This window comes from Fukomys damarensis, unplaced genomic scaffold (assembly GCF_012274545.1).
Source record: "Fukomys damarensis isolate Sample0158 unplaced genomic scaffold, DMR_v1.0_HiC HiC_scaffold_16, whole genome shotgun sequence".
Classification (NCBI taxonomy): Eukaryota; Metazoa; Chordata; class Mammalia; order Rodentia; family Bathyergidae; genus Fukomys; species Fukomys damarensis.
In genome coordinates, this window is record NW_022900928.1 from 66,841,900 (window position 1) to 66,855,616 (window position 13,717).

Consider the following 13,717-nt stretch of genomic DNA (forward strand, 5'->3'; position numbering starts at 1 on the left):
AAAAAAAAAAAAAAAAAGCCTGAACTCAGAGTATACAGGTTATGGAGCTGGCCAAAGGGGCCTCTTCCTGCCAGTTCCATCCCCTTCACAGCAGCTGCCCCACCCCCGAGATTCCCTCCTGTTGGCCCCACCTGTCTCACTGGGCATCCTGGTGGCCCTTCTCTGGACAGTGGTCTGGACAGCGCTTCCTGTTTCCAAGTGGTTTCCCTCATGAAGTCCTTGGCCCACGGGGGCCGCACTGTCATCTGCACCATCCACCAGCCCAGTGCCAAGCTCTTTGAGATGTTTGACAAGGTGAGTGTCTCTGGACCTTGAAGAAGAGTGGTCTGAGATGGAGGGTCAGAAGGGAGTTGGGAGGGATACTAGAGGGGACCCTGCCTGCCCACTGGTTGTGTTTTTCTTTTTCCTCTTTCTCTCTCTCTTTTGCCCCCTCCCCCTACCTCTTTCTTTTTTGTTTCATTGAGACGGGGTCTTGCTATGTAGTTCATGCTGGCCTTGAACTCACTATGTAGCCCAGGCTGGCTTCAAACTCACAGCTATCCTCCTGCCTCAGGCTCCCAAGTGCTGGGACTATAGGTATGCACCGCTGCACCTTGCTGATGGAGTTTTTCCTCACCCTTCCTTTTCTGCCACAGCTCTACATCCTGAGCCAGGGTCAGTGCATCTTCAAGGGTGTGGTCACCAACCTGATCCCCTACCTTAAGGGGCTGGGATTACACTGCCCCACCTATCACAACCCAGCCGACTTCAGTGAGTAGGCCACTGGCAGGCCAGGATGTGGTAGGGGGATGGACCTGGGGCCTTTGGGGAGCAGGGAGCTCACTGCTACCTGCCCTCCCCACATGCCCAGGAGAGAAAGCAAGATCAGGCTTTGCTGAGCAACCACTCTGTGTTCCCCAGTCATTGAGGTGGCCTCTGGGGAGTATGGAGACCTGAACCCCATGCTGTTCAGAGCTGTGCAGAATGGGCTTTGTGCCATGGCTGAGAAGAAGAGCAGCCCTGAGAAGAACGAGGTCCCTGCCCCCTGCCTCACTTGCCCTCAGGTGAGTTGTTTGGACTAGGCAGAGTAAGAGAGGAAAGTAGGGACAAGGACGATGGCCCTGATGAAGGGGCTGTCCCCTAGAGCTGGGAAAAACATTAGACTTAGAACATACTGACCATGAACAGTTGTGTGACCTTGGGCATGCTGCTGACCTTGTGATTCAGTTTTCTTATCCACTCACTCAGCAAACTCTTATGACCAACTCTAGTGCACGGTCCACAGTACTTCAGGGTCACCTGGTGAGTGTGACCAGCATGCCTGCTGGCCTTGTAGCCAGTGTGGCTGCCTGTCACCTTTACCTGGGGAGTCACCCAGGGGTGTTGAGGGACTACTTAGATAATCACGGAAAGCTCTTCCCAGGCCACTGCAGCAGCAGGTGCTTGTCTAGTGCCAAGTCTCTTTAGATGAGATTGTCACCCTTGAAAACTGGGGTCTTGGTTAGTGTTCTTATTTTTTTTTTCCTCATTGAGTTTATTGGTACATTTTAGGTATACAGTACAGTTACATTCATCATTGGAATCTTGTACCTTTACGTTACAGTTCTTGATTCTCCTTAGTGTTCTTATTTTTGTTATTGATGTCATTATTAAATAATTTTGTGAGACAGTGGCCTAAGGATATCTGCCCTTTTTTTCCTCCAGTAGTGGAGATGGAAACCAGAACCTTTGCACTGAGCTACACTCCTAGCTCTTTTGAATTTTAAGACAGGGTCTCACTAAGTCACTAAACTGTCCAGGCTTAGCTCAAACTTGTAATCCTCCTGGCTCAGCCTCCTAGAGCACTGGAATTATAGGTATGGGCCACCATGCCTGGCCACACCTCCCCCACCCCAATACTGGGAATTGAACCCAGGGCCTTTGCACTGAGCAAAATCCCCAGCCCTTGAAAAAAAATTTTTTGAAAGAATTTCAAGACAAGGGCCGGGGATTTAGCATCTGCCTTGCAAGCACAAGGACCTGAGTTCGATCCCCGGTACCCCCCACAAAAAAAATTTCAAGACAAGGGCTCATTAAATTTCCCGATTGGACTGGAACTGATGATCCTTCTGCCTTAGCCTCCCAGGGTGCACCTCTTTCTCTCTCTCCCTCTCTCTCTGTCTCTCCCTCTCTGATTTGTACCCCAAAGCCCAGTTCTCGGGCATGTAGCTCACTCGGTGATGAAGAATTTTCCCTCTGCATCCTGGGCCCCTTGCCCTGGGAAGGGCTCAGGACTTTTTCCATTCATCCATCTGGGCGGGCAATAGGTGGGAGGGGTAGGCTCACCCGGCCCCATTTCCTCTCCCCAGGAAGTGGATCCCATTGAAAGTCACACCTTTGCCACCAGCACCCTCACCCAGTTCTGCATCCTCTTCAGGAGGACCTTCTTGTCCATCCTCAGGGACACGGTGAGGCATCAAGTTGGGGGACAAGAGGTGCAAGCCTGGCCTTTGGGGCTGTAGGGTCACAGCAGGTCGAATGGGAGCTGGGACCCTGCCCCACAGCCCTCTAGTGCTCTGGGTACATATCGGAGTTCCCACCCCTGTGTGGCCGCCCTGTGGCCCCTGGCCTGAGATACCCTGCTCCTCCTGGCCACCCCTCCCCAGGTCCTGACCCACTTGCGGTTTGTGTCCCACGTGCTGATCGGCGTGCTTATTGGTCTCCTGTACCTGCACATTGGCGACGATGCCAGCAAAGTCTTCAACAACACCGGCTGCCTCTTCTTCTCCATGCTGTTCCTCATGTTTGCTGCCCTCATGCCAACCGTGCTCACCTGTGAGCAGAGCTGTCTGGGTGCGGGTGTGGGCACTGGGTAAGAGGCAGGGGAAGGGGTCAGCCAGTAGCACCTCATCTGCCTGTGTCCTCAGTCCCCTTAGAGATGGCAGTCTTCATGCGGGAGCATCTCAACTACTGGTACAGCCTCAAAGCGTACTACCTGGCCAAGACCATGGCTGATGTGCCCTTTCAGGTGAGCTTCCTCCTCTGCCTGCCTTCTGCTCCCCCATCTTGCTCCCTCTCCTCAGCATTGCCACTTTCACCCTTTCCTTTTACTCACTTAGCAAATAGATATCGGCACCTACTGCTCATAGGCTCTTTGCTAGGCGCTAGGGATACAGCAGCAGACTAGACCGATACAAGAATTTTTGTTTTCTTGAGACAAGGTCTCACGATGTAGTTTAGGCTGGGCTTGAACTCACTGTGTCGCCCAGGCTGGCCTGGAATTTGTGTTAATCCTAGTGCTTTAGACTCCTAAGTGCTGGGATCACAGGTATGTGCCACCACACCTGGTTTAGACTGCTACAGTCTTGACCTTGTGGAATGTGTGTTTTAATGGAAACAACTGACAACAAGGACAATAATAGCCCTACAAATGATTACAAATCCTGTTACACTCAGAGGGTGTGCCTTAGTGTGCAGTGCTTGCCTGATGGGTGCAAGGTCCTGGGTTCAGTCCCCAGCACTGCTGAGAAAACAACAAAAAAAACTTACTAGAAGCAATAGACACCAGGGTAGGCTCTGAAGTTTTTCAGCAACTTGCAAGCTGCAAGAGGTTGAGCAAGTCAGCCTTGTTGCAGTGCCATCTATAACATGGAATGATAGCAGTATCTACCTCAGGGTTGTTTTTTATTTTATTTTATTTTTGAGACAGGGTCTTGCTTTGTAGTTCAGGCTAGTCCTGAACTCACTATGTAGCCCAGACTAGCCTCAAACTCATGGTGATCCTCCTGCCTCAGCCTCCTCAGGGTTGTTTACAAGAATTAAGTGAGTGAATACATATAAAGTTCGTGTGTGTGTGTGTGTGTGTGTGTGTGTGTGTGTGTGGTATTCAGGATTGAATCCAGAGCCTTCACACTGAGCTACATTCCCTGCCCATTTATTTTGTTTTTTTGAGTCAGGGTCCCACTATGTAGTTCAGGCTGGCCTCAAACTCACTATGTAGCCCATGCTGATCTTGAACTCGTGGTAATTCTCCTGCCTCAACTTCCGGAGTACTGGGATTATAGGCATCTGCCACCACATCTGGCTCCATTTTTTTAATTGTTTATTTTGAGAAAGGGTTTTACTAAATCACTACGTTGCCCAGACTGGGCTTGAATGTGCGATCCCCTTGCCTCAGCTTCCTAATGCTGAGATTATAGGTGTGTGCTACCATACCCAGTGATGTAAAACTCTTAGAATAGCACTTAAATGTACTGAGTGCCCAAGATATGTTAGCTGGTTTTGTTGTGATTGTCAATATTGCCTTGTTCCTAGCTTATTACAAAAATGTTTTCCTTCCTCAGGTGAGCAGTGCAGTGTGCCAGGGCATAGTACTTAGTGTGAGGAGCATAAGCTAGATCTTGGCTTCTGGGTACCTCTGGTTGGATTCCTTTGTGCAGGGACCAGTGAGTAGAACTGTTTATAGTGAATTCATTCCTGCCCAGAGATTGATAATCTTTTTTTTTAAAAAAAAAGTCTGGGCATGGTGAAGCACACCTGTAATGCCATTGCAGGTGAGGCTGAGGCGGGAGGATTATAAATTTGAACCCATCCTGGTCAATTTAGGGAGACCTTGTCTCAAAATAAAAACTAAAAAGGGCTGGGGATGTAGCTCAGCATGAAGGCTCTGGATTCGATCTCCAGTATTGCAAAACTAACTAAATAAATTAAAAAAATATTTTTGAGCTGGTTGGCAAAGTGCTTACCTAGCATGCATGAGGCCCTGGGTTTTGTCACCAGCACCACAAAAACAAATTCAGGCTGGGCATGGTAGCACATACTGTAATCCCAGTACTCAGGAGGCTGAGACAGGAGGATTGCTACCAGTTCGATGCCAGCCTGGGCTTCCTAGTGAGTTCAAGGCCAGTCTGAACTACATAGTGAGATGCTGTCTGAAACAAAACAAAAAACCCAAAACAAGTGCAATAAATCATGGTTTCCATTTAAGGTTTATAAAATGATGTTATGAATACATATAGATAGTAAAGTGAAGAAAATTAACATGTCTTTCAATGCTTAAGTTACTTTTTTTTTTTTGGTACCGGGGATCAAACTTGGGACCTTGTGCTTGTGAGGCAGGCAGTGCCACCACTGAGCTAAATCCCTGGCACTTAAGTTACATTTTTGTGATAAGGGCAACTAAGATGTCTAACAAAAGTTCCTGATACAAAGCCCAGTGTGGTGGTGCATGCCTGTAATCTCAGCACTCGGGAGGCTGAAGCAGGAGGATTGCTGTGAGTTGGAGACCAGCCTAGGCTACATAGTGAGTTCCAGGGCAGTGTGAACTACATAGTGAGACCCTGTCTCAAAAAACAAAAAACAAACAAAAACAAATCCTGATATAATGTAATTTTATTAACAATAGTCCTGGTGTTACATGTTAGCTCTCTAGAGTTGCTGGTCCTACATATCAGTTTCTTTGTATCTGCACAGCTGATAGTCTCAAGCGGAGAGAAAAAGGATTATGCTAGAGAGAATTAATTCATTAATGACGTAAAGAATAAGAAAGACTTTAAGTGCTCAGAGGAGGCCAGAGTGGGCCTCGTGGAAGAGGGACTCAGGAGGAGTGAGGCTCATAGGGTCACAGAGGAGGGGGATGTGTGTCAACCCTGGAGCAGCACCAACAGGAGTGCAGGCAGGGAAGGCCTGGGCTCCCCGGGAATAGGCATTTTAGTGGGTCGTTCCCAGGTGAGGGTCTTAGGCCTGTGTCCCTGATTCAGAGTCCCCTGCCCGCTGTGTGCCTGCCCTGCCAGGTGGTGTGCCCAGTGGCGTACTGCAGCATTGTGTACTGGATGACAGGCCAGCCAGCCGAGACCAGCCGGTTCCTGCTCTTCTCAGCCCTGGCCACTGCCACTGCCTTAGTGGCCCAGTCTTTGGGACTGTTGATTGGAGCCGCATCCAACTCCCTACAGGTGGGAAGGTTGGCGTGGAGGATTCACAAGAAGGGCTGGGTCTTACGGGAGAAATAGGCACTGGTATCAGGTGTGGGGTGGTCTTCTGGGAAACCCTGGGGCCATGCTAGTCCTGGTCACCCCTGTGATGGCCTGGCCCCTGCCTTCCTTCCAGGTGGCTACTTTTGTGGGCCCGGTAACTGCCATCCCTGTCCTTTTGTTCTCTGGATTCTTTGTCAGCTTCAAGACCATCCCCACGTACCTGCAGTGGAGCTCTTACCTCTCCTATGTCAGGTGGGTGCTTCTTCCCTCCAGCCTGCCCCTCTCTCTCCCCCACGAGTCCCTACCCAGGGCTTCCTGGGATGTACCAGGTCTGGTGCCATCACCCTTTGGGCAGGGATCTCCTGGCTGGCCTGCAGAGATGAGGATGATGTAGCTGGGCTCTGGTGATTTGCTGAGGGGACAGGGACCCAGCACTCTGTGTCTTGCTCTGATGCCCCTGCTTACCTAGGTATGGCTTTGAGGGTGTGATCCTGACCATCTACGGCATGGAGCGCAAGCAGCTGTCATGCTTAGAGGAATCCTGCCAGTTCCAGGACCCAAGGAGCATCCTGCAAGCACTGGATGTGGAGGATGCCAAGCTCTACATGGACTTCCTGGTCTTGGGCATCTTCTTCCTGGCCCTTCGGCTGCTGGCATACCTTGTGCTCCGTTACCGGGTCAAGTCTGAGAGATAGAGCCTTGCCCTGGCCTTGCCCAGTCCCCGCAGCAGAAAACCTTCAGCCTCAGCCCTCTGGGACTGTTTTAACCGTGTAGACTTGGGCAGTGGTGGCTGGTGCAGTGCCCTCCCCTCCCTTTGAATGCTCCAGACTGGCTGTTGGACTGCTCCACCAGCTGCCAGCTGCCAGCCGCCAGCCGTGGCCATGGTGTGGGGACTCCAGGACACCCACCATGCCCAGGAGCCTTCCCAAGTTGATGCAGTTCGTAGCTTCCTCCCTTCTCTTTTCACCACCTGCATGCAAAGACCACTGGGAGGCTGCCACCCTCCTTCCTGTCCTTGGCACCCTCCTCTGTTGTCTGCCTGGGAGCCATAGAATCTCTGGGCTCCCACTTACAACTGACCAAAGTGGCCCTCTCTGGGGGTCCCCACGACACCAGTGTTTGTAAAGCAGGCTGCTGTAAGGTTGGAGTTCCAGGGCTGGACCCTGGTGGGGTCCCCTGGGAGTGTGAACCTGGATGTTGTGACGGAGCACAGAGGGGCTCTGGAAGTCTCTTCTTCCTCCTAGCTCTCTCCCACTCCCAGACCCTGGCTGATGTGGACAATCTGCTGGGACAGAAGCTGGATTTTCTGTCTGGGTCACCACTCCCGATCCTGGAGATTGGAGAGGCCATGGGTGTCCTGTTCCCTTTGGTTGGGGGCAGGACTGGAGGCATTCTGCAATACTGTAATTCTCTCCCATTGGCCACTGCATCTGGAGAACGCACTTTATTTTGGAGAGGGGTATTCCTCCCTTCTTGCTCCTGACACATGGTTCCACACACTCCCTCCCCTGTCAAAGTTATGGGCATGTACATGCGAGCAGGCAATCTCAGGCCCCCACAGGCTCCACCCTGATGGCTCACAGGAAGAGTGGAGGTGGCATGGCTGTGGTGGCAGTGGGTGCTGTGGAGGGCAGCACTGACCTCTTCCTGGGGATCCCATGTTGGAAACTCTAAGGATGGGGCTGGTGTTGCCCAGGGAGGCTCCAGGATCTGGAGGTGTCTACCCCTCAGTCTTCCTTCCAAGCCTGGGGTTGGCACTGGCACAAGCCTCCTGGAGTCATTCAGGAGCCAACAAGCACAAGCAGGGGCGTAAGTTGGCCTTGACTCTCACCACCGCACAGCCCTCCTTTTATGCTCTAAGATGACTTTCTCACTCTCCTACCCCTTGCCCAGCTGCCTGCCCTCCCCATCAGTGGGTGGCCAGTAGGCATCAGAAAAAAAGCCTTGGGCACCTAGGTGGCAGACGTACCTATAGCATGTCTGACTCTCCTGGTGGGCCTGGGATCATTTCGTTTTCCCCTTCCCAAGGCTTTCCCCTTACTTCTATACACACATCTCTACCTGTTCCCTGACCTTCCATCCACAGAGATGCCAGTTGTCTTGGTGGGATTTCACCCATTATTAATAAAACTATATTTATACAGTACATAGTGTGTGAGTGTGTGGGTCTGCTGCCTAGTACCACAGGCTGTGAGGGGGGCTTCAAATCTCTTGGCAAGAGGCCTGTGAACTTCAGCAAGCCTGAGGCAGGCGATGGTAAGTCCTAGGTCAATCAAGTTAGCCAATGTGGGTCTAATGAAATGTTTGCATCATGCTGCCCCCCGCAATGCTTCATGGCTATCATCTCAAAGGTGGAGGTCCATGCTGGCCTTGCACTGCACCTCTTGACAAACTATCATCGCATTGTGTGGAAGAGAGGACTGAGACTTGGGTTATGAAATCTGCTAAGCAGATAAGGCTGGGAATTTAGCTTAGTGGTTCCACTGCCTGTCTTATAAGCACCACATCCCAAGTTCAATCCCTGGTACAAAAAAAAAAAAAAAAAAACCTACTGAGAGCCCTCCACCAGTGGGGATAGAGCCTCCCTCTCCTGTGCTTGGCGTTGGTTGGTTCCCCTGTTCATGGTGGGTTCTCGTGCTGCCTGTGGTGTCCCCTGTCTGTGGCAGGGTGTGTTCTTACTTGAGTGATATATGAAGGTGTCTTCAGTTCTTGCAGGGGAGGGAGTGTCTCTGTGGACACAAAGGGAACCCCATCCTGGGATGTGAGTGGCGTGGACCTTACTGGGCTTACTCTGCTTTTTCTCCTTTTCTTCCTTACTTTTTTCCTACCAGGCCACACTTCATAGGGCTGAGTCATTATCTACCAGGATTGCACACCATGGGTTTGGAGTAGGCAAGTATCCAGAGGGGCTGGAGAACAGGAAGCAGGATGGTCTGAGAAGCAGCACATTGTCACTTCTAGGCCTGAAGCTTGGGGATTGAAGGGAGGGAGGGACTGGCACCTGTCCTGCCACCTGCCTGGAACACCCTACATGTGCCATATGTAGAGAAAGTGCTCTGGGCTAGACTAGGGTTTAGTTAATGACAGGCAAGTGCTTGGCTAGAGATGGACAAACTTTGTTTCTTGTGGGAGTTTGGGCTGAGAGTAGGAAATGGGAAGAAGTCTAAGTCTTAGTTCTGGAATTCTAGCTAGCTTTAGGGAGAATTTGAGAACCCCCTTTTCCCTGGAGTGATGCCAGTAAGATGGCTTTTTTTTTTTTGGTACCAGGGATTGAACTCAGGTCCTTGTGCTTGCAAGGCAGGTAGCAGCACCACTGAGCTAAATCCCTGTCCAAGGGGTCTTTGTTTTGAGACAGAGTTTCAGTATATAGTTCAGTCTGGCCTTGAACTCACTATGTGGTCAAAGTTGGCTTTGAGCTCACTGTGATCTTCCTGACTCCCTGACCCAGAGTGCCGAGATTACAGGTGTGCACCACCATGCCTGGCTCAGTAGATGGCTCCTTACAAGTCAAAGGGCATAGAAGACCATCAACTATTCTTTCTGAAGTCTTCATCGTTACTCCTTTTTTTATCTTTCTGGCACTGGGGATTGAACTCAGGACCTTTCACTTGCAAGGCAGGCACAGAGCCAATGAGCTAAATCTCCAGCCCATCTTTACTTTTTAAAAAAATTCAGATACTTGAGGAAGGAAAATCAGGACTGAGTTCAAGGCCAGACGGTCTCAAATAGACAGATAATCAGTCACAAAACTCTAATAAAACAAACAAAACCCCTAGAAAAATCCAAACAAACAAGCCAGGTATGATGGTGCATTCTTGTAATTTCAGCTACTCTGGAGACTGAAACAGAAGGCCCACAAGTTCGAAGCTAGCCTGGGTAACAGCAAGAACTTATCTCCAAATAAAAATTGAAAAATGAGGACCAGGGATGTAGCTCAGTACTGTCGTGCCTGCCGCACAAGTGCAAAGTCCTAAGTTCGATTCCTAATACCAAAATAAATAAATAAATAAATAAATAAATAAATAAATAAATAAATTTTGAAAAATGAGCTGGGGATGTAGCTCAGCAGTAGCATGCCCCTGGGTTCCATCTCCAGTAACACATACACACATATATGCACACACAAACACACACACACACACACACACACACACACCCCAAGCAAAAATTGCAAATACTCCTGAAAGTGTTAACCATTTACAAAGTCATGCAATTGTTTCCTCAGGAGGTAAAAAGGCAAATAGCTGTTGTGGAGCCACCAAGAGTCCTTCTGGCACAGAAAATATTTGTGAAGTGCTTCACATATTTGCAAAGAAAACGTTTATGATTCCCATAGCAACCCCAAGAGGCAGCTAGGAGGCTGAGGCAGGAGAATCACCATGATATTATTACTTCTTCGTTTTGATATAGGAAAAATAACTTCCTCTGTCATACCACCCTGCCTTGGAGTCAGCCAAATGTGCTAAGTCTGTGGTCTCTCAAGATCAAGGAGTGAAGTTGCAAACCAAAGAAGAAAGTTAGGAGACCTTTATTGGAAATAAGGGGAAGAAGAATAGCTCCTAGATTTCCAGAAGGGGTCCTGGGTAGTCACTGGAGCCCTTTGTCAGAGGTAACTTATACAGCAGAATCACAATGTGGGTACAACATGGATTAGACTACAATCAACCTATAGGATTACAAGTATAGTCACCTAGTTGATATTGATCCAATAGGAAAATGAGTCACATAGCAGGATACATGGAAAGAACAAAGGAATTTTGGGGAAGGGAAGTGTTATGGCTTATATCTAGAGGTCCACCCAAAGCCTCATGTGCTCATAAGTGGGGCTTTTCAGAGGTGGCTGGATCTAGAATGTGTGTATATGGATTAAGGGTGTGTGATAACTAATAGTCCATTGTTGGCTTAGCATAGGTCTGGGTGTGGATAATGGAAAGGCCCATCCTGGGTGTAAGTGGTGCCAACCAATAGGCTTTTAGCATAGGTGGAATAAAAGGGGAAGGAAGGCTCCCTGCTGGTACTGCTTCCTGTCTGCCCTGCCTGTGACAGTTTCTCCTCTACCATGCCACCCTGCCTTGGAGACAGCTGACTACAACTGAAACCTCTATGAACTGTGAGCTAAAAGAACCCTTTCCTGCCAGCTGCTCAGGGAGCTGGCTGCTCTCCCAACTCCAATGTCATGGGCCTTCATTGGAGCAGACCAGTGAGAACGACCCAGCTGCACAGGCACTTGTGCAGCATCCCCCCACCCCACCCTGGTGCTTTCAGGCCCCCTGCTTGTGCCAATACCTGGAATGACCCGGCAGAGGCACAGGTGGTCATAGAGGCTATTTTACTGAGCTCCAGACCATAGCATGGAAATGAACAACTGCAATAAAGGTACACCAGACCTCAGTAGTTGGTAAGTTGGAGAGATCACCACCTTGCATCAGAACCTGGGCTATCTTTAGGGGAAGGTCATCTGGAACCTGCAGTAGAACCTTGCAAAGTTCAATCCTGTAGGAAGTCAGGGAGCTCAACTTGGGCCTTGAAGCCAGAATTCAGCCTGAATCTCAGGGGTCTGTTGTTAGCTAGCTTAGACTAATCGACTTAGTTCTACACATTGCTGCCCACATTGTCTATTGTGACAGCAGAGATATATCCTGAAAGAGGCTCTTCAAATTTTTTTCTTTCTTTTCCTCTTATTTTCAATTTTTTTGCGGGGGAGGTTTGAGACAGGGTCTCACTATGTAGTTGAGACTGACCTGGAACTCACTATGTAGCCCAGGCTGGCCTTGAACATACAGTGATCCTCCTGCCTCAGCCTCCCAAGTGCTGGGATTACAGGCATGCACCACCATGCCCGGCTTATTTTTAATTTTTAAAAAATTATTTTTCCCATTCTACAAATTCTTCCTTTTTTCCCTTCTTTTTCCCACTCAGCCTCTTGCTCCCCCAAATTATTCTTCATCTCCCTTTTTGTTCCTATTCCTGCCCCAATTCAGATTTCTTTCTTTTTCTTTTCTTCTCTCTTTTACTTCACTTGATTGTCATTAATTTCAAAGAAAAGTGAGTACAATTTATAGCTTCCCTATTACTGTTAAGTTGTTCTTTTCTTGTCTTTGTTCTTGCACTCTTTCTTTCCCCCTTGTCTTCAACACTTTCCTAGAGCTTGTGTGATCATCCTGTGTCCTCTGGCTTCACTTGAAACCTTCTCCTATTCTTCTATCTATCTATTCCTCTCCTTTCAACTCCTTCTAAGTCCCCATTCTGAAGAGTAAAGTTGCTATATTGAAGAGTTTATTCACTATAAACATATTTTGGGCTGGTTCTGGATTTTAATTCACATGGTTAAAGGTGATAGATTAATAACTACCACAGGGCTGGGGATTTAGCTCAGTAGTTCCAGTGCCTACTTCACAAGTGCAAGGACCTGAGTTTGAACCCTGGTACAAAAAACAAAACAAAACAAACAAACAAAAAAACAAACTTCCACAAATAGTCAATTTCTAAGCTCTGCTCAATGCTATTGTGTTGCTGATTATATCAATTGGGCTAAAGGGTTGTTATAGATTTAATGAGTTGTCCTTTCTGATATGAAAATGAGAGTGTCTTTGAGTCATTAGAGACTCAAAACCTAAAAAGCAGCTATATCAGGAAGTTCAAAGTATACCCAGGAGTTAAACCAAGGTCAGCCCATCAACAAAATAAAAAATGAGAAAACACTTAAGCAAGGTACAAATACAGACTTCCAGTTCACCAATGGCAAATTCTAGGAGAATTGAGTTGGAAAAGTCTAACAATCAATCACCAGGACACCCTGAACTCCTAGCACAGGAAGTAACAAAACAGATCAATCAGGCTCTAGAAAAATTCAAAATAGAAATAATTTCCCAGATAACTACAGAAATGGTGAGCACAATGAAAGACATGACTAGAGACTCTAGAACAGAAACAGACAAAACAAATAGATAAACTCAGGACCATGATAGAAGACATGAATGCCCAGCATAGGCAGCATAGGAAAGACATGGAATCCATGAAACAGATTCAAACAGATATCCAGGAGATTAAAATCTCTACTGAAAACATTCACAGCAGAATTAATGAATGTGAAGATAGAATTTCAGATATAGAAGATAGGATTGCACACAGTGACCATGAAAAGAGAGGTCTCTTAAAAACAGTAAGGGATCATGAGAAAGTGGCCCAACAACTCCTAGATGATGCAAAGAAGAATAGCATAAGACTGATAGGAATTCATGAAGTAGCAGGAGAAAGTACAAATTACTTTTAAAAAACCTGTTCACAGAATTAATGACAGAAAACTTCCCAAACAGAGGGGAAGAATTTGACATACAGATAAGTGAGGTATCTAGGACCCCAATCTACACCTAGACATAAAATAGTCAAGATCCTGGAAACCCAACAGAAGAACAAAATACTGAAAGCAGTTAAAGAAAAGAAACAAATCACATTCAAAGGAAAGCACATCAGAATCACAGCAGACTTTTCAACACAAACCCTCAGGTCAAGAAGAGCCTGGAGTGAGGTATTTAAAGCCCTAAGAGAAAACAACCTCCAACCTAGACTGATGTATCCTGAAAAACTCTCTTTTAAAATGAATGGGAAGCCAGGCATGGTGGCGCACACCTGTAATCCCAGCACTCAGGAGGCTGGGGCAGGAGGATTACTGTGAGTTCGAGACCAGCCTGGGCTACACAGTGAGTTCCAGGGCAGTCTCAACTACATAGTGAGACCCTGTCTCAAAAAAAAAAAAAAAAAAAAAAAAAAAAAAAAAAAAAAAAAGG

At 47.9% G+C, this 13,717-nt stretch overlaps 1 protein-coding gene across 2 annotated transcripts in view; it reads left to right on the forward strand.

Annotated features, from left to right (window-relative positions):
- Abcg4 (ATP binding cassette subfamily G member 4) overlaps positions 1-7,401 on the forward strand; it is a 13,932-nt gene extending 6,531 nt beyond the window's left edge. For both annotated transcript variants that reach the window (XM_010629278.3, XM_033764385.1), the window contains exons 6-14: positions 171-294; positions 636-750; positions 901-1,043; positions 2,328-2,426; positions 2,625-2,793; positions 2,886-2,986; positions 5,751-5,909; positions 6,064-6,182; positions 6,400-7,401. In XM_010629278.3, coding sequence (XP_010627580.1) covers positions 171-294; positions 636-750; positions 901-1,043; positions 2,328-2,426; positions 2,625-2,793; positions 2,886-2,986; positions 5,751-5,909; positions 6,064-6,182; positions 6,400-6,625 — 1,255 coding nt within the window. In that variant the 3' untranslated portion in view covers positions 6,626-7,401. The remainder of the gene's footprint in view (positions 1-170; positions 295-635; positions 751-900; positions 1,044-2,327; positions 2,427-2,624; positions 2,794-2,885; positions 2,987-5,750; positions 5,910-6,063; positions 6,183-6,399) is intronic.
- Positions 7,402-13,717: the final 6,316 nt, after the last annotated feature.